General features: G+C 35.8%; 1 protein-coding gene across 1 annotated transcript; it reads left to right on the top strand.

Annotated features, from left to right (window-relative positions):
- Positions 1 to 793: 793 nt before the first annotated feature.
- LOC103774233 (transportin-1-like) lies at positions 794 to 13,719 on the top strand. Its single transcript, XM_008941621.1, has 10 exons — positions 794 to 903; positions 1,111 to 1,269; positions 1,376 to 1,463; positions 2,515 to 2,613; positions 2,822 to 2,917; positions 5,780 to 5,855; positions 6,657 to 6,756; positions 8,171 to 8,245; positions 10,574 to 10,716; positions 12,114 to 13,719. Exons 1-9 carry the CDS (start codon positions 901 to 903, stop codon positions 10,679 to 10,681), a joined length of 804 nt encoding a protein of 267 aa, XP_008939869.1. The 5' UTR covers positions 794 to 900; the 3' UTR covers positions 10,682 to 10,716; positions 12,114 to 13,719.
- The last annotated feature ends 7,181 nt before the right edge of the window (positions 13,720 to 20,900 follow it).

Below are 20,900 nucleotides of genomic sequence, written 5' to 3' on the forward strand. Positions count from 1 at the left end.
TGTAGTCTATTCTCTGTACTTTCCAAGAGTGAAATAGGAAAGCACCTATAGAAAAATTGGTTTAATAACTCTTAGATAATTCAAGGCTTGTACGTGGTCAAGATACTGAAACTTAGTGTAAATGCTGACTGCATTATCATAACTGTTTCTGATAGTATCATGGAATGGTTTGGGTTGGAAGAGACCTTGAAGATCTAGTTCCAACCCCCCTGCTAGGGGCAGGGACACCTCCCACTAGACCAAGTTGCGCAAGACCCCATCCAACCTGGTCTTGAACACCTCCAGTGATGGAGCATCCACAGCTTCCCTGGGCAACCTGTTCGAGTGTCTCAGCACCCTCATAGTGAAGAACTTCTTCCTAATTCCTAATCTAAATCTACCCTCTTTCACGGTTGGGAACTGTTGCCCCGTGTCCTACCACCACACTCTCTGATAAAGTCCAACCCCATCTTTCCTGTGCATCCCCTTTAAGTACTGGAAGGCTGCTCTAAGGTCTTCCCAGAATGCTGGTGGGTTTGTTTGGTTTGGTTTTCATGCACTTTATTGGCTATTTCTAAGGAGGTGCTGCTGAGACGTTCTCTCAGCCAGCATGTAGGAGGGGGTAAAAACTTGAGGATAGTTGCCTTGGCTCAGCTAATAGGTACCGCCTTTCTATGTTGTTTATTTATTCAGTTACATGTGGGTATACTTAATGCTAATATTTTTCAATTTACCTCTTCAGAGAAAAGGCACCTCAGGGACATGAGGAGCAAGACTGACCATTTTCAGTCTTTTTTTTGTTTGTTTTAATTCCAGTGCCTGTCGTCAGTTGCTACTGCCTTGCAATCTGGCTTTCTTCCATACTGTGAACATGTGTACCAGCGCTGTGTAAATCTGGTGCAGAAGACCCTTGCGCAAGCCATGGTATTTTTCTATTGCTATTCCAGTGTTTTCAGAATATCTCCTTCACCCAGTGTAGTTACTATGTAAAATTACAGGGTTTGCAGGAGGATCTGTAGCATAACTGTTGGATATCTAAATGAAGCTGCAGTTCTAAGACATTTTTTTTATGCATACTGCTCAGAACAACAGCCAATACTCATTTTGAAAATGCATACTTACTTGTTGCAGTTACATAATGCTCAGCCAGACCAGTATGAGGCTCCTGATAAAGATTTCATGATTGTGGCTCTCGATTTACTCAGTGGTTTAGCTGAAGGACTTGGAGGCAACATTGAACAGCTCGTGGCTCGCAGCAATATCCTGACACTAATGTACCAATGCATGCAGGTGAGATGAGTAACCTGTTTGATCCAAGGGTTTTCTTTCTCAAGAGAATCAGAAACACTTCTAGAATTGCCTCTCTTGTTTTTTGTTCCCCCCTTTCTCTCTCTAGGATAAAATGCCTGAGGTACGGCAGAGTTCTTTTGCATTGTTAGGTGATCTGACAAAGGCCTGTTTTCAGCATGTGAAACCTTGCATCGGTATGTTTCTTTAACATATTAAGCAATTAACTTGTTTTGCTAACTGCTAGGAGGCTGTTTTAGCCCTTGTTAAGCTGCCTATTCTGTGGGTTGCCTTTTCATGTTGTAAATTTAAATTTTCTTTCATCACCAAGGTTCTGTAACATTTTCTTCCTCAAATTGTGTTTAGAAGATGTGTTCTTATGTTTGTAGACAGTGCAAAACTTCACTTTTGTCCCTGTTTTTTTATAATGTAACAAGCCATAACCTGTGCTAGAATATAGCAAAACAGATCTACTTAGACTTCAATTAAAATATTTGCTTGCTTTGATAAATTCTTGAATTTAAAGCTTTTTTTTGTTGTTCTAGAAAGCACTGTTAGATAAAATTATATATAAGATACATTGAAATGAGAAAATTTAGCTAGAGGGTAGGGTTTTGTTTATTTTTTCTTAGTTTTTAATTTCAGGTTGGAAGTACCATCAGTTACACAGTACCATGACATTTGCCATTTCTTCTTGAGATACATTTCACCAAATGAATATCTGGATAGACTTGGAATTTCAAATTTATTTGGCAGATATTACAATTCTCTTTGTGATTGATTTTTTTCTTAAAATCTAGTCAAAGAGGTGGTTACCTTCTAGGCTTTGTTGTTCTTTCAAGCATAGCTGAATACAGAGCTATCCAGGTGATCTGAGGTATTATAAAACTACAAGTACTTGTAGCTGTGGTTTCTTAATTCTCCAGTCTTCCTCTCTCTCCCCTGCCTCAGCAACTGGAGAAAAAAGGTTTCTAGAGTTACATGAAGATGAAGCCTATTAGAGACGTTTTAAAATGATAATTGGAAAAGATTTGCATTGATCTACTGAAGTTCTAAAATCCAGGTTAATGCGATATATTGCAGAAATATAGCTCCTGTTAACTTGTGTGTAACACTTTCCAAGGATTTAAATAGGCTTACATATTTGTTTTTTAAAAAACAAACTTCTCTTTTTCCTCTGTGACCTGACAGTAATGGGACAAGATTGTTATATTGTGTAACAAGATTTTAATATGTTGTTCTTTCTAGCTGATTTCATGCCAATCTTGGGAACCAACCTCAACCCTGAATTCATTTCTGTGTGTAACAATGCCACATGGGCAATTGGAGAAATCTCCATCCAGATGGGTAAGATTTACTTTTTTTTCTTTCAATCTCTGCATATTTAACATTGTTTGGGTGGTTGGGGGGGGTAGGTTAGTGGTACTTTCATGTTAAAATTGAAATTAAATTTGAGATTCTTGCCCTTGTTATTAAGTACAATGTACCAACTTTGTTTGGATTGTGTATATTAATGGTCATTTTCTTCTGAATATTTTTTTTTTGGCTGTTTCAGGTATAGAGATGCAGCCTTATATTCCAATGGTGTTGCACCAGCTTGTAGAAATAATTAACAGACCAAACACACCAAAGACGTTGTTAGAGAACACAGGTACCCAAAAACTGAACTGTACAGGGTGAAGGGAATTGCAATTTTTTTAATATAATGATTTTAAAAGTTGCATAGGGAACCACACCAGAACTGGTTTTATTGCTACATGTTTGGCTTTTATAAGCAAAAGCAACTCTGTTTTGCAGAAGCTCTTACAAGTCTCAGTCTTGCAACAAACCATCTATCATATATCTAGATACTTAAAGTTATTGCTCTAATTTTGTAATGTTTACTACATTTATTTATCATCTGTTTAATTAAGTATTCTTCCAGTTTTATTTATGAATTGAATATGACAAATGTATGCAGTAACACTTCCCAGATTTAGTTCACGCCGATTTTAATATATGCATGTCCTCACATATGTGTACTGTATATATATGTCTAGTGTTTGAAACAAGTGTAATTGGCATATACCAAACAAATAACAAACTCTTGAATTTACAAAAAATACACTCTTGTTTTTTCTGAGAGATAAGCTCATAATACGCACAAAAATCTAGATCTGTGATGGCAGTTTCACTACAACATAACTGAAGTGATGTATAACTTCTATTACCTGGTCACTTAATAACAAATTTCTGAGAAGAATTCTAATAATGGCACACACATTTTACTTTCTGGCCTGCAGCTTTGCCTTCCAAATTGGCAACAATTCCTGATGCCGTACTGAACTGGAATTTCTGAGGCTTGTTTCTTTTGCATTTATAGAGGGCATGTTCTGGTATGAAGGGCACCTTCCATACTTCAGCAAAACTGTGGTACTAATTTGACATGTTTCTTTGACATTTTCTGGTTCACCATTTTCATTAATTGAGAAATTTTTTTTTCTTCCTGTTTGTAAACTGTCATGGAAGAAAATGACGGTTTTGTCATTATATCTGACATGATGGAAAAAGATGCAAATTCAGTGGTACAGATGTATTTTTTGAGCTCAGAAAGATAAATGGAGAGATTTTCAATGCATATGTTTCCTCTGGTATTCTCTAAACTTAAAAGCTGTGCTTTGTCTGCCCCCCTCACCCTACTCCCATTTAAGTATGGAAGGTGAACTTGAAAGAAAAACAACCTAGTTGCCTGGCATATTATAGATAAAACTTTTTTAAAAGATAATTTTTGAGCAAATACCTACTTGTTGTGAAATATACCATGGAATAGTGTAGCAATATAAATTTTCTTTCCCGCTGCTCCTGCCCTGCCCCTCTTCCTCTGCACTGATGGATGTGTAATATCTGTAGTGGAGAGGCATCCAGTACTTAAGTGTTTGCTTCCATCTTTGTTAGAGAATTTTTGGAAGCATCCAAACACTTTTTTTTTTTTTTTAAATTCTCTTAATAGTTACTTTAAATGTGGATACGTAACTGCAAATAAATGTTGAGTGTGGTGTACTTATTATAAGTTTGTTGTGGGATATTGTGCTGCATGCCACTAGTACGTACAAGGGTGTTACTGTTTTCTGCTTTAGCTTGCTATGGAATGAGCTGTGAACACACTTTACCTGTGGAAACGTGAGAACACCTTAAGTAAAGGTGATAGCGTAGAAAATAAACAATACAGGCTAAAAAGTTGATCTTTGACAGAGATCACTATTCTTCATACAGACTACAGCTGTGACAATTTACAGATAAAACTTAAAAGTGTGTTTTCATTTGAAAGTAGCACTTCAAATGCAGCTTTATAAGACAGATGTGCTAAAAATTCTAGACACTGCATATTGAAATCGAGTCAGGCCAAAACAGTACATTACCAATGAGCTGCAGCTTTCATGGAATGAGTATGTTTCACACTACTAGTATATCCTGCACCAAACTTTTACTGGAGAAAGCATCATCTGCTTTATTGCATGTTTCATGAAACTGTTCACAAATGCCTGTTAATTAGAGTGTTGCATAGTATGTCCCTTGAACATAGGTTTCCTTTCTCTGCTTCATATGAATCTGCTGGATTTTAGTATTATTCATGTATTTTGCTTCAAGTAATCCTGATACATTATTCCCCCCTCTCCTTTTTCTAAAGATTAATCTTTTGTGAGTTGAGCAAACACCATTAAAACACATCTGCAGGATGATATTTTTTCAGTCTGTCCCTCAGAACGAAGGACCAAACTGCCTAATCATGTGATGAAGCAATTTTGCTTTTCATGTCCTTATGCCTTGGTAGCAGAAGTCAGATTATTATACGATTTCTGCAAGGAGGCCTTTTGTAAACAGAGGAAATACTGGGATTAAAGAATTAATTTTCTGCAGTCAGTTGCTGCGAGTTAGCAACCACTCTTCCAGTTAAGTTCTTTACAAGATTATGAAGAAGACAAATACTTCATGCTCACTGAGAAATTTCATCTAGTCAGTGTTTTTAGATAATGAAAGTATTTTTAAATGTATTTTTACTAATAGAATCAATCTGTTAAAATCTTGAATTCTAAACTTTTTAAATATTTGCAATACTTGATACTAAAACTGAGTATGGTTAATTCCCATTTAACAGGAGTATGCAGCACAGTACATTTTAATAAAAACTTCAAAATGTATAGCAAGTAAATTTGCTGTAAGAGATTACTCTGAAGAGGGCAGAATCGCTGCTTATATGAGAAACCTTTGGATTTTAAATTGTGTTTTTGGTGTTCTCTCATTTACTTCTTTTTCTTTTACCCTGGAGAGTATACCATATATGTTGCTGCCTCTTATTTAGGGGGTGGTAATAAACAGCACTGGTGAAATCTTATGTTTATTATCATACACAGATTCTGTTGGTTTCTGTTTCTGAGTTATTTGTTGTTTTTTCTTTATTTTTTCTCCTCCCCCCTCATTTGCTCATGTCTTGGTTGGCGTTTGGTGGTGTATAACCGTGATTGCGTTACCTTAGCAATAACAATTGGTCGTCTTGGTTACGTTTGTCCTCAAGAGGTGGCCCCCATGCTACAGCAGTTTATAAGACCCTGGTGTGTATTATTCAATCTTTTTTTTTTAATTCATTTTTCTTCACTCTCTTTCTTTCTTTCTTTCTTCTCTCTATCTCACTTTTAGATATATTTTCAGTTGGTTACAAAATCTCAATCCTTAATCATTGCCAACCATGTGACTAATCTTGTCCTATCAGGTTTGTGAGTTTTTAGTAGCACCGTCATGTATTCTTTATGTTGTGGCTAACGACTAATTTATGCATGGGATAAGATTGTCACATGCTTGCTGTGTTAAAGCTTGACTACAAAAGAGCATTTTAAAATCCACCAGAATGATAATACAATGCATGCAAGTACTGTAAAATTTAAATTGTGCATTATTTTACCTAAAATTCAGTCTGAGGCTTGAATTGCTGTAAGGAATATATGTTTATAGATTTGTTATGTATAAAATAGCTTGCTTGCTGCTGTAAAAGTTAAATAACTGTTCCGTAAGTGGTATCTGACATAATTCATACCGTGGTAGTATTACATGTTACGCTTCTAATAATGATAGTTTCTACACATATTTCAGATACATGTTTCATTTGTATTTAATGGAATACAGGTCACACTTTCTAACTGCCTATAATGCAACAGGAGAACAGGATTCTGGAGATGATGCCTAATGGGAATATGCTAGTAAAGACTGTGTGCAGCAAGTGTTTTTCTAAGTGCTTAAAATAGTGTTTCTTATCATCTTCTCAGTGTGACTTATTCCATCAAATACTATCATCTAGTTCTGACTTGTTTGAAGAAAAAGTAAGGGAGTTAGCTAAGTTTTGCTCTCCGACTTGCTAGGTGCACCTCTCTGCGAAACATAAGAGACAATGAGGAAAAGGATTCAGCGTTCCGTGGGATATGTACCATGATCTCGGTCAACCCCAGTGGAGTAGTCCAAGTAAGATACATGGATAGATCTTAACTTCTCTCCTTTGCTCATGTGAAATTTAGTGAAAGCTGAAGTATGAGTAGGAAGAAGTTTAGCTTGCCATGATTCCCTGTAGTACATGGTGTAGCTCTGTTTTGAGGTCAAGGAGGACAAACTGTTTATATTAGGAATGGTACATATCGTGATGCTTCAGTAATTATGACCTAGCAAAGGAAAGGAGAAGAGTATTGTTAAGTTCTGTTTTGGTCTTTTACATGCAAAGAACATATAAGTACTTCATATAAAATAACTGTGTTTTGGTACTACATCAGGTTATGGTCAGGATCCGTATGAAAATACAAGGCAAAAGTTGACATGATGTAGGCCTATTTTCCAGATGTAACCTAGACTTTTAAAACAAGAAACAGGACAAAAACAGTAACCACCCCTTCATTCTTAACACTGGGGTAGGGAAGATTCTGTTTCTGCTTTGGATATGTGGTTTAGGCAGTCCACATGGCAAGACACATGAATCTTTTTAAAACAAAGGACACATCTGAGGAATAGAATATTAATTGCTCTTTATTCTCCCCACCTCTAAAGTAAAGTTGTGCCAATGTAATATTTTCTAAGAGAAAAACGAATGTGATTCCCTCTGCTCTGCCTGGAGTTATTCTTCATCAAACACAAGAATTGAGCCCACCATGTTTTGAAATTTTTAGGTCATTTCACTTATTCTCTAATTAGTCTGCTGTCCATTTCTTCTTTCACATAGCTTAAGGGGAGGGGATAATTAGGAAGTCTTCATTATCCCATCTCTCCTTCTCTGTACTTGTTATCCTCAGTTCCACCCCAATATGCTTTATCAACTTAATGGTTAAAGACTGGTGTTTTGGTGGTGTAGTAGGAGGTATGCATGACAGCATATGAACTAATTGTAGGGATTTTGGAGTGGCTTTAGTTTTGAACCTGTAAGTTAAAACACTCTGTGAGTCCTTGAAAAAACAATGGCTCTGCTTAAAGAAATAAACAGCTTTTTCCCCAACTGGAAATGCATGAGAGAGAGAGTGTTGCAACTGTGGTGTTGAGTTTGTTTCTTGTTATTAGGGTGATTGGTTCTTGAACTTGATGTGTGTACTGAAAGAATTAATATTAGACAAGTGTGGCATGGGAGGGGAGAGTTGTGGGGTTTTTTTAGCTGTGGTTTTATCAAATCAAAAACCTAACTAAACAAAGCTATTCCTACACTCAGCTATTTCTGAACACTTAGGCATACAATAACTTACCATTATTGTCTGAATTAACTGGAAAATAAATGCATAAAACCAAGAGCAGTTGTGAATTACGATTAAAGACCCTGCATAGTTCATAGAATGAATATGAAGCATTGACTTCAGACCTATAAACTGAGGTTTCTAACCTTTCTGATTGTTTAATCTTATAGGACTTTATTTTTTTTTGTGATGCTGTTGCATCATGGATTAGCCCAAAAGATGATCTCCGAGACATGTTCTGTAAGGTAAGGTTTCTGATATAACAGTATATCCTAATGGTTGTTGGTTTTGATCCTCTATTTTTGTCTTGCTTCCTGTTTCCACTGTTAGCGCTTGCTGTATTTGTGGTCATAGAGGCTTCTTTGCAAGGTCATAAATTTTCAGACAAAACATAAACATCGTGGCTCTTTAACCTATAGTTTCTTCTATGCCTTTGGTTTATTCTGAACTTTTTTAACCAGTATTGAAAAATTCACTTTAGAATGTGTGTGAATGTGTCTTCCCCTCGTAAGCTGTAATGTAAAAACTGTTTCTAGGAGGGTGTGTGTCAAAAAGTCATCATATCAGCATATTACTAAGCACCTATTAGGGTTATGTGCCAGTATTGCCACTTTTTCTTCAAGTAATGCCACAGAAACATTCTGTTATTCTGTATGAGCATCAGAACAGAAGCTAGTACTTCTGTATCCCCTCGTTAAGAACAAAGACAGAAATCTCGCTGGCCTATTGAGCCTCTCAGATAACTGGTCTCCTTCAAAGGAACATCAGGTCCAGGAAATGGACAGCTGTGAGTATTCTAGCATCAGCAGAAGGAAAAAGGAAGTGCTTACAAGCTTAAAAGGTCCAGGATGCTGTCTGTGATGACTGTCCAAAGCAGTCTCAGTGAGTGTTTCCGCACTGATCCTTCAGCATTGAATATTTGCTTCAGTAAGTGGCACTCCTTTTCTTCAGGTTCCTTCTGAGTTACCCATGGAGGTTCTAATGCATTCAAAAAAGACACAGTGGTTCTTGGTCACCTGGGATAAGGGCATCCTTGCTTTTCAAGGTGTATTCTTTTGTCATTTTTGCCATGCAAGAAAGGAAACAAAGCTCTCTTCAAGTGATGGCACACATGATTTTTAGGTTGCTTCCTTACAAATACATGATTGCTGTAGTCCAGTTAGATGTTTTTCCAACGATAATTATGCATTTCAGGAGCAATGGAAAACTGGATTGTCCAGTGTTTCTTCTTTTGTGTTCTTTTGGTTTTTAGCTCTAGAGTTGTGAGAGAAAACACCACTTTATGAGAGCGTGGGCAGATGAACTGCCAGTATTGAAATCTAACATGCACCCTAAGAATTTTATGACTTGCTATAAAAGTAAGGTATTTGAAGGCTGTAGCTGAAGTTCACTTTCAATAACTACTGGAAGTTTATTTTAAAAGTATGCTGTTGTCTTACCTGAACATTCCTAGGTTTTCCGTAGTTTCTTGGCAGCAAACTAATCTGACTCTTTGAGTTAGGAAAGAAGTGAATCTGCTTGTGGAAGGTGTCTTTCAGGGAGAAAAGAAGCAAGCTGACTGGTAACACTGTAATGTCATTTTTGCTACATATTGTTTAAGAACAGGTCTGCTTGAAGCTGTTGTGTTGAGGGTGACTTGGTACTAGAAGCTTTAACTTTGATATTGCCTCTTCTGTGAGGATGTAGTCATGACACCGTTCAACAATTAAGTGTCATTGAGTTTAAAAAAAAGACAACTGGAGACTCTTGGCATAATTTTCTATGAGGAGGAGCCAATTAATCAGCTTTTGTTCTTTCTAATGTTTGCCTTTAAACCTGCTGTTTTCAAAGCTAACATGCTAAGACTTTTTTGATTGTATCATTTAATTTTTCTAGTTTTCAGCTAAGTTGCTACATTGGAAGGATCAGAGTGAAACCTGTAGGTTTCACCACCACCACCACCTCTTTCACTAGCTTTTGACTGCCACTGACTGTGGATCCATGTTCTTTCAAACCACAAAAGATTTTAATAGCTTCCTTTTTAGTGACAGTTCTCTTACAGGTTCCATGGAGAAAACAGAGCTCTCACAGGATGCTTTTGTATTTGTGCTACAAATTGATGGGTATTCCGTCTGTCAGATGCTCTCCACAGTTTTGGCTTAGCTTTCTTCCCACAACATATTACACAGTTAAAAAAGAATTGTGAATACAGAAATCTTAACATAAATAAACTGTGTCAAGTGATAAAATGTTTAGTGTTCTCAAAATGGTCTATGTCAGGCTGTAAGTCACTTTATTCATTAAAAATAAATACAGATACGTACATACACACTGACTTGTGTGGGTAGCTATTTTCTGTATGTCATCCTCAAAAGAAAAAAAATACTTCCATTAAGAAAGATATTCCTGTTTCTTAGTGGCATTTCACTATTACATCAGAGAATTCAAATGGACAGATGTTGGACTTGATGATCCTTTCCAACCAAAATGGTTCTATGATTCTATGTAGAATCCATCAGTTTACATCTTACTGCATAGGTTGCTAGTAAATACGTATTCTCTGTTTATCTTGGCTTCCCCCCTCTCACTTGTAGATTCTTCATGGATTTAAAAATCAAGTTGGGGATGAGAATTGGAGACGTTTCTCTGACCAGTTTCCTCTTCCCTTAAAAGAGCGCCTTGCAGCTTACTATGGAGTTTAACCTCATGCACAGTAGCTGCAGTCCCATAATTAGAGGTAAGCACACAGAACGTCTGTCCTTAAACAGAGCTATGTAACAGACTTCCTCCCTGTTTGCATTATATGGAACATAAATAATCAGACTAGAATTTTTCAGATATACTGCATATCTTTCCTTCCTGTGAGAAGGGGAAGAAAGGGGTGGTGGTACAGCTAAATAATGGTAGCTGTAGCAAAAGCAGTTGTCTGTTACTTTGTTTTTACAGAGAGAGAGAATGTATAAGTGAGTGTATTAGGTGCACTGTAGTGTATCAGGATTAGGTTGGAAGTATAGATATAACAAAGTGACAGTTCGAGTTCAATAAAGTGTGAATATGATCCTCAAGCCACCACAGATGATTTTTGCACTGAATAAAGGATGTTTTGCTAATCTTTAACTCTTAACTGTAGAGCTTGATGTGGTGGGTAGGCTCATGTGTTTGTTATTGCCATGTTCCGTTTTATGCGCCAGTGCCGAATTGTTAAAAGTTCTGTGCAGAGAATGATTCAATTTCAGCAAAGAACAGTGGTAGTACATTCTAGAATGGTTTTAGTACAATATCACCTTGCTTTGTGTGCTATCTGTGCACACTGCAGAAAGCAAAATTTTCTATGTGTGAGGTAGTATAGTGCTGTGAAGAGATTATTATACTACCCAAAAAAAGAGGGTGAATTAAGCTTATTCATTCAGTCTTTATATAAATTTGATACTTGCTGTAGAATTATTGTACTGAAATTATGGGAGTGAATCATGCAATTCTGTTTTATTGTTTAATGGACAACTTCTGAAAAGTCAGCATAAGATTTTTTCAAAGTCAGCGACTTTTGAATTACGTGCTTGATCTGAACAATATTTAAAAATAAACCGATTTTGAGTGTATGCATATTTATCAGTGAGGCCATTTGAGTTCTCGCATATAAGGGTGTTTTCTCCTGCTAATGAAGAAGTCTAAATCTAAAGTGATAAAATTCTCCGTTACTCTTGGCGTGGACTGTGGAGACACTATGGCTCTTTTGTGTAATCCACCTAAAAATGAAGCCGTTAGGTCAGTAGCAGACATGTTTAATATTCTTTCTCAATGTCATAACAGTCCAGTAACTTTGCTGAATATGGAAAAACTTGTTAGAATATATAGGGCTGCTTTTATCTTAAATCTAAGCCTAGCCACAATAGTGGAACTATCAAGGAAACTTTTAAGCTTACATTGTTGTTTCATTAATAATGATTTACCTGATATAAATAGGCTCTCTTCTTGACAGACTTAAAAGAGAAAATCTAGGCATAAATTTGCTTTTAAGTTCAAGGTTGGCACACACTGCTTCCAGAAGGTCAGAAAAGCTCTTTATTTATGCACAGATCTGTCAGTTAAGGTTCAAGGTAAGATTAATTAAATCTTTATCTTTTCCTTTAACAGGTCCTTCAGTCTGGGAGACTATGAGGGAGCCTCTGCACCCAGGGAAAATGTTACCCTTTACTGGGGGGAAGGGTAAACCAGTAGGGAATACAGTACAATCCCAACCCTACTGGGAGGGGCGGGAGGGAGGTGTTGCCGTCACTGTATTAAGTCGATGTTGGGAAATGTTTTAACATCTGGAGCCTTTGTGGGTGGATATCTGTCTCCTATTACAACTCTGCACTGGATGTGAAGAAGAAACAAAAAAAAAAAGAATCTAGTCACAAAACAGCACATTCTGGAATATTGTGGGGAATTGTACCAAAATAAGAACCATGTAATTGAACCATAGGGATACGTAAAGAGGAAAACTATTTTGCGCACAATAAAGGAAACCTAAGAATAGGGGTCACAAACAGTAAAAGGCTTTCTTCTTGCTTTTATGGTTTTTTTTAAATAAGGGTTTTTCTATGTTATTTTATCCTGCTTGGTGGGATTCCTAGGTATTTGCATGTTAATGAAGAACTACACAAATGAAGTTAGTACAGTTAAAATGCAGCTTGTGTCTGCATTAGGAGCAGGCACTTGCAGTGTGCAATATAGAAACCCCATCATAAATTAATAAAGGTTAACTTGGACAAAATGAAGCAACCTGCAAGCTGCCAAATGAGTCACTCCTTTCATTTTTGGGGCAAGGGGAGGGACACTTTAAAGGAAAGATTGACATCTTAATTTTTACATTAAAAAAGAATTAAAGTAGTGGATATGATTTGATTATTGTACTTCATTAGATTTAATTTCTAGAGTAAGGCATTATTCTTAATGTGCAGTTAAGGTTCAGGCATGCGTTCTGGCTCATAGTGATCAGAAGTAATTTAAATTAGTGGGAAAGTAGCATGCTTGCATCACATAGAGTGAAATTGGTATACATTTACCTATGTTGCGCCAGTTTTGTGTTGCAGTTTACCAATTCAATATAGCCCTGCATTTTAAATTCCTTTTTAAGATTCTGTGGATTTTATTTTTATTAAGAATATAGATATAAAGTACTGTAGTTAACAATTAGCCCTTGAAATACCTTTTTAGAATCTGTTAAGAATAAGATTGATATTGTATTGTGTGTAACCTGCACAATGTGGAAAGCTGATATAGCTGTGCAAAATACTTGCCTCTGTGCTGTCAGTGTGATGTGCTTTCTGCATGGTTATATACTAGTGATTTTATCAGAATCTCTAAAAATGAATTACGTGGTAAGACCTGTTAAAGGCTGCATAAGTGTTAGTTGGCACGTAAAGACAATTGTAGAAGTTGATGACATGATAGCTATATTTGTGTTTATTCCCACTCAACATATTACCTTCTATGCTTTCTTTTCGTTCAAAGCATGATCTTAAGGAGATGTTTAAGTTAATGGATGTAATGCAGGGTATCTACACTGTATTGGCGCATGTTGGTGGCCCTTTGTGATGTAGTTAAATGCACAAGGGTGCAAGTTTAAAGCTACAGAGTGAAAGTTGGTTTGGATCCTCTTCATTTCATTTGTTTAGCTTTTCTGTTGTGTTTTTTTTTTTTTTTTCTCTACTTACATGTATTCCTGTGAATAAATCCTTGTTAAGTTAACCCTTTACTTTTCCTTCCATGTGTATTTTCTTATGTACTGTGAATGTGAAATCTTAACTGGTACACTTGATCTTGTGTCCATCTGAAAGTGGCAAGTCTTTAATAATTTAGACTGCCTAAAGAGTATCCCATGATGATAAAGGAAAATGGAGAGATTTTTAACTCTGCTGGTCAGAGGTGAAGCCACACCTTTCCATTTTTCAAGTGCTGCATAATTAATCTGCAAAACAAAATTAAGCCATAACAGCCTTTTTGTAGATTTAGTTTCTCACCTTTGCATTGCAGATTGGATACTGGATAACAGTTTGGGGGTTTTTTCCTTTGGTTGTTTTTTGTTGTTTTATTTTATTTTATTTTTTTTGTTAAGAACTTGCTCTTCTTTGCATGGTTCTGTTCTTGACTGTTGAATGATTTAGCCATTGCACTGAAGTTTGAGCTGTGTGAGTGTGAACTTAGAAATGCTGTTTAAAGAGTTCTGATGGGTTGGTTGGTTTTTTTTAATGCATGATAGCATGCGTGTTTTACATGCCCCCACCTCCTTTTTTTGGCTTTGCAAATTTTAATGGATTATGCCTGAAGAATAGTTTGGACGTGTACTGTATGAAGTACATTCAGTAATGCAAGTACCTAGCATTTCTTCAATTTGGTCAAAATTGCATGTGATGACTTGCTTCCAAATTACAAATACAAAATTCCTTCTTAACTAATAACTCAGAAGTAAATTTGCAATAGTCACTAAAAACACTTTACAACCAAATTCTAAAAGGAAAGAAAACCCAAACCCTTAAAATTTATCAAGGTGTGATATTATTTTAGAACCAAATTTGCTTTAATTTTGAGTGTGTTCGAACATTAGGGAAGTGTTCCAGAGGAGTGACATTTTAAAATTTATAGAACAGAAAACCTATCCAAATAATACTGTAGCATAACAGCTAGAATATGAGTTTAACTAAACCTCTTAAATTTCAGAAAGCCCCTTTAACCAAATAAAACCGCTCCACCTCACCTCGGATTATCTTGGATGCCACTTTTGTACGTGCTTATTTTAATAGGTATTTGTACAGATGTGAACTGGTCTGATACAACAGCAAGGAAAATAAATGAAATAAGGCAGAAATAGTATGGGCAAAATAGCGTTCTGTACAAGTAAGTTCTTTCACAATATATTTTAAAGCAAATAAATCATATTCCTAATGCATAATATAGCACAGAGATTTGCAGAAGCCATTTAGGGTATAATGTGAGGTAAGAACAGTTCTGAATCAGCATTAACATTTATAATTCAATTATTGCATCATGGGATATATAAAAAGCATCTTCATTCTTGTGGTGTAGTCTTGACAGTTCTTGAATGTTGACTGAATGTTTATACTGGTAGAATTGTGAGTTTGTCTTTGTTACATTCCAGTGTTTCTGCCTCTTGGCATGCTAAAAGCACGGCTTACTTTATTTGCTCCTTACACACTGAATAAAGTGCTGTTAGTGTGCTAAACTACAGAAATAGCCGCTGCTAAGTAACGGTGTAGATTTTCTACTTGAATATTTTTGTTGTAGGAACCTCAGGAGGTCAGTGTTTACTGTTTTTATATATGCCTTTTTCCTGTTTTGAGTTTCCCTTCTTGAAGGATTCTGAGAGTGAACAAAAGCTGCTGATCAACCTAAGTTGGTAACAGAAAGTGTACCTAAAATCCATATAAATGCATCTTTTAGGCATTTCTAAATTGCTGTTAAATTAGTCTTAAGTGAAGTTCAATACTAAATTTTTTTCATTACATATTCAGGAAACAGCTTGTTTCATTTCAGGAAAAAGATTAGAATAGTTTATTATTTTAACCAGTGCAAGCAAAAATAATCAATTTTGTAAATTTTTTCCAAAGCTTGATTATTTTCTAAATCAGTGGATATGTATATATTTAAATTGTAATAAGCTAATTCTTATGCTTTAGTTAATTGCTCCTTAAAGCTTGTACTCAAAAGATCACTTTTAGAAGAATGAGTTTAAAGTTTATAATCATTATAATTTTTAAAAGTTATCAAGTAGCATAAATTTTGTAACTAACAATATTGATACACACTGTGATTTATTTTTTGTTGGGACTTTTATGTTAGCATCAATCTTAATTACTTAAACTGCATATATTGTATAATAGTAAAATGTATATTTTAAAACTTCAAGTGGCTTTCCTCAAGCGAAGCTCATTGTTAGGCATATTCAAATTCTAGCTTTATCTCAGGTGACTACTCTTGTACCCTTTCTGTTCAGAACACGTGCTAATAAAAATGTGTCTTAGTTATTTTATGTATTTCATTTAGGCAGCTCCTCTGTCTTAAACTTACTCTAAATTAACCTTCTTCTGTGGGACAATAACGACTTCTGCTTCACCTATTTTATTCATATTGAATGTATTAACAGATAAGGTGCAAAAACATTCTTCCCTTGAGGAGAATACATCCATATACAAATAACTGAAATATTTTCTTGAAAAATGCTTTAAATGCAACATTATATAGGAAATAATTTGTTTCAGATTTGGTCGAGGAAAGAAATTGCAACTTAACACTAATCGTTTCAATGCTATCTCTTTCATGGGGATGATAGATGCATAAAGCTCTGTGTAGGGTCTAAAGAGTAACTTTTTTATCTTAGATAAAGGTTAAGCTCTACAGTGAAATGGCAAAACATCCTGCAGTTATCTCAGATAGGCACTGATGCAGTTTGCATACGTATTTGTTATATAGAAGTATTTCCAGTAACCTCATCTTGAATAAATAAAATTTGATCAGTAGCTGTGTGTTTCACTCACACCTATGAACTCTCCAGAATGACTTGCATCCATCAGTCTTCTAGGTGGTATTCTCACCAAAGTAGAAACTGCTTTTAGTCTGCCACTGATGCTTGTTCTTTGCACTTAACGGTTGGAGCAAGCCGGTTTTAGATTCTTATTTTAAATGGGGAACTAAGGTGAGCACTCCTCTTGCTTGCCTTGTAGAGTATATTCTGCTAAAATAATAAGGATACTTACCCACCTGAATGTACTTACATGAGGGAAGTTTAACATGGCTCTGTAAGATGAATCCCTGTGTGGTGTTACGGTGTCATTTAAGCCAAATTTGCCGAAGAATTCAGCACTTACAGTATAGTATTTTTCTCTGTAAGCTGATTCTGTTGCGGTACTTTCGCCTTAGGCATCTATTTCCTTACTCCGGGTGAGCAACAAAATTGAGAAGGCCCTGGGTGTTTTTTGCAAGGACAGTAATTAGCAAAAAAGATTGGTACAAGCAGGTTCATTTGGCTTTTGAACTCTCCAGTGTATTGTTATCTTTTTTCCATGGGAGGAGATACAGGTAGTTATGTTTGTACATTGTCTGACTTACTAACACTAGACACTTCTAAATTTTTTAATTGGATGCTGTATACAAAAATATTTTAAAGTTAAAGGGAACTGGATCTTTCTGCTGACAACTTAGGTTGTATGAGTTTTGCTTGAAAGCTTTAAATCTGATGTTTCTGTATCTGCCACAATGTTGGAATGTTTCCTTCAAACATATCCTCCTGCAACCTCTCAAACTGTACTAAATTGAGTGATATTTCTTGAAGTCTGCCTATGTGCTAACAGAACTTCATTTTAAATAGAATATGGTTTTAATTTTTGATAAGCTGCTGAATTTTAAAGAGTTTTTGGGGCCACCAAATATTTTGGATCATGCAGAGAATATATATTGTACTGTAGTAATTTTGTATTTACATTTGTATGATGTGACATAATAGATGTGAATGTTAATCACTGCTTGACTATGTTAATAAAGTTGTTTAAATATAGATGTTGCATTCCAATTTTTAATGAAAGACTAAAATTTCATGTTCCATTTATGTATTGCCTGATGAACTAGTGCACTTTTCTGGTTCACATCTGTAAGTTCTGGAGTCTATTCAATACAGATTTCCATTTTGTCAGAAAGAAAATTATCTTTGGATAAGTTAAGGTCATTTCAGTTTGGATGCTCCATGCTGCTTGAGGGCAGATCAATACAAAAGCAGGAGGTTCACATGAACTGAGATTAATGCCAGTTGGGGGATAGCTGTAACTGCTTTACTACTGAAAAATGGTACATTGACTGTATTTTTGTGTGAAACAGATGATGCTTGAAAAGTCTGACTAAATGGGAAAGAGGGGATAAAATCATTCTCATTGCTTGTGCTGTCAGTTATGTAAATAAAAATCGAGTAAACTAGAAATAAATTAAAATTATTCAAGACCTTGAACCGAAACTTGCAGTGGTCTTAATCTAATTTTATCTAGCTTTTATGCGACTGATAATACAAACTATTTAAATATCTATCCTTCCATTTATATACTTCCTGATACAGGGGAATTATGAAACTAACAATAGTAGCTTTCTGGACAAAACCCACCCATGCTGATTTGAACATTCTATGTTCACTTCCAATATTTAACAGTTGGTCAATAGCATGTAGACGATTTACATGGTTACATGTGTCTATCACAAATAGCTTCTGTGGTGTAACGGTTAAATTCAATAAAATGCTTTTTTATGATATAGCTACTTAAAATTTGTAGTAGAAATTAATTGCTGAACACTCAGTAGAAGTCTGCTTAATGAAGGACTTTGATTTCTGCCTCCAGAAAGAGAAGACCATGGAGTGGCCGGTATCAGCAGTGTAGGTGTGTAGAAACCGCTCTGCTAATGAGCAGAGAGATGAGTTCCTGTTTGCTGAGCACACCGGTGGCTGTGTGGAAGGGGGCGGGGGGAAGTTCTGTTTTCTTTGAAATAGCTCTCTCCACTCCCCTTATCTTGTGGAGTACCTGTGATAGAACACCCTGGTGTCACTCAGATGTGTTGTTGCAGTCTCCTACTACTAGCTTAGAGCCTGATCTGAAGCTGCGGCCTATGATTTTGAGTCTGAGTTTAATTACTGCCTGTATGTACCAAGAAGAGGTGATTAAGTACTAGCAGTGTGATTAAGTGAAATGAATGTTATGACTAAGTTTGTGGCCAGATTGCAGCAGTGCAAAGGATTGTACTTTCAATGTAGGTCATGCTGTTTCTTCCAAAAATCTAATTTAAAGATGTACTTGAAAGAAGCAGCATTTCAGAAGGAATATTGTGTGTGTAAAATAATTTATGCATTTTAAGTGCTCACAGAGTAGATGTTGGTGGGTTTTTTTTACTCTAGAGTTACAGTGAAACACTGCTTCTGTAATTTATTAATATGTAAAGTGCTTGTCTTTCAGAGGCATTTACCCTTATTTTGCATAAAATAAGCAGTATATACCACTGAAATGTCCCAAAAGACACCCCAATGTTAATCTGAATAATGGCAGACTTAAAATTAGGTTGTTTCCAGAAATCAGTCTATTTTGTAAGGAAAACATGCAAATATGCTGCACATATATTAATGGATATATAAGTAAGTGATGGCATGTAAGGAATTCTTTTTGAATTGCAGTTTTTCAGGGCTTTTTTGTGACACTAATTTTTTTTGGCCAGACTTTTATTTGAATTATAAAATTGAACATTCATTTATTTCATTTTTTTTTAGTTTCAGGTGGAAATAGTTTTTGTCAAATCTTAATTTATTTTTAATATATGGAAATAAAACATGTTGAAATGTTATGGACAGTCATAAATTTCCTCTATTAACTATACAGGGGGACTTAAAGTCTTCCCCTGTGTTTACAGCATATAGGTTAAGTTGGATGCATAACTACTCTACTATTACTACAATTAATACCAATATTTTTAAATGTTCCACAATTTATTTCTCCATCCCCTGTGCTTAGTGCAAATGCCAAATAGAATTTTCTCTGATAAAGTACTCTACACAGTAAGAAGCAATGTTAATTTGCCAGACCTTTTACCTTGAAATAATTGTCAAGGAATATCCTTACATATAGGGCATATTTAATTTGCAGTTTTCTCAAGGTGTCTTTCAGCTTTACATTCATCTTGACGTGTTGAGAGATTTCTGTGGCTTGCAGATATCAAAACTGAAGAGTTCCATAGCTTGAAAACTCAGAGTGAATGAGACAATTAGAAACAAACAGACAAACAAAACCACAACAACAAAAAAAAAGGGGGGACGTTAGGGGAGGGATTTGTTTTAAAACTAAGAACATAACAAAAAAAAAGCAAATCATTTTACAACTGAATTCAGATTGGTATTTTTCTTCCCAGAACTGCACCTTGACACAAGGCATCGTTCAGTGTCTTTCTTTAATCATTATTGCAAAAGGGGATTTTGATTCACCTTTCGTGGTGGGCTTTTTTTCTCCTTAACACATTGATGGTTGTTGTCTTGCATATACAATTTTCATTCTGAAATGTACATGCTCAAACAAACTTTGTAGAACCATGTCCAAAATAAGCCCAGATGTGGGAATATGCACGCCTTTTCCTTCTAATTTTGGAAATACTTTGAAAGAATAGATGAATCATATGACAGAAGAATTCTTTAATTCTTCACATACCTTACCAAAAGCAACTAAGATAGTTGCATAACATTCTCCAGTACTCTGCCATAGGCAGATGATTTTAATTTTACTTATCACTAGCCTCCACATGTAAAACCTTACACACCAAAAGTACTGTTGTCATCACTGGGCCAAAAGCAGATGAAAGCTAGCTGGAGCCTTAGGTCACAGCTCTCCTTCGTTTGTTGTGAGAATTCACTGACCTGCGTAACTGTTGCTCAGCCCATAAAATGGCAGTGTTTAACAGGGGCTGCTGGGTAAGTAACTGCCCAATGTAACAACTCAAGAGTTTAGTTTTTCTAATTAAGAACTGTAAGCATCATGGCTACTTTTATTTAAAAAAACAAACAAACCAACCAACCTTGCTATATTAATTTCAAATTTGGCAGAAATACTTGATGTTTGTGGAGACAGAAGGCCCTCTTAGTCGTTACTAATGCAAATCTGCACATCTTCATAAGTGCTGATGCTTTTAGAATTTTATCAAAGGGATAAGGACGCTATGAAGTTCATGTCTGTCTTTTAGCCCCTCAAGCTGGTGGCTGCCAGCTATAAGTACGTATATCTAGTAATGTTGTGAAGAATCAAAGGTAAGAACTATTTTCACACGGGATGGCTTCTGTCCAGATGTAAACCATTCACTGCCCACCCTGCTCATACTGCCATTTGTTGTAATAAGCAAAGCCCGCCCTAG

The sequence above is a fragment of the Merops nubicus genome, unplaced genomic scaffold, assembly GCF_000691845.1.
Source record: "Merops nubicus isolate BGI_N331 unplaced genomic scaffold, ASM69184v1 scaffold3556, whole genome shotgun sequence".
Taxonomy (NCBI): Eukaryota; Metazoa; Chordata; class Aves; order Coraciiformes; family Meropidae; genus Merops; species Merops nubicus.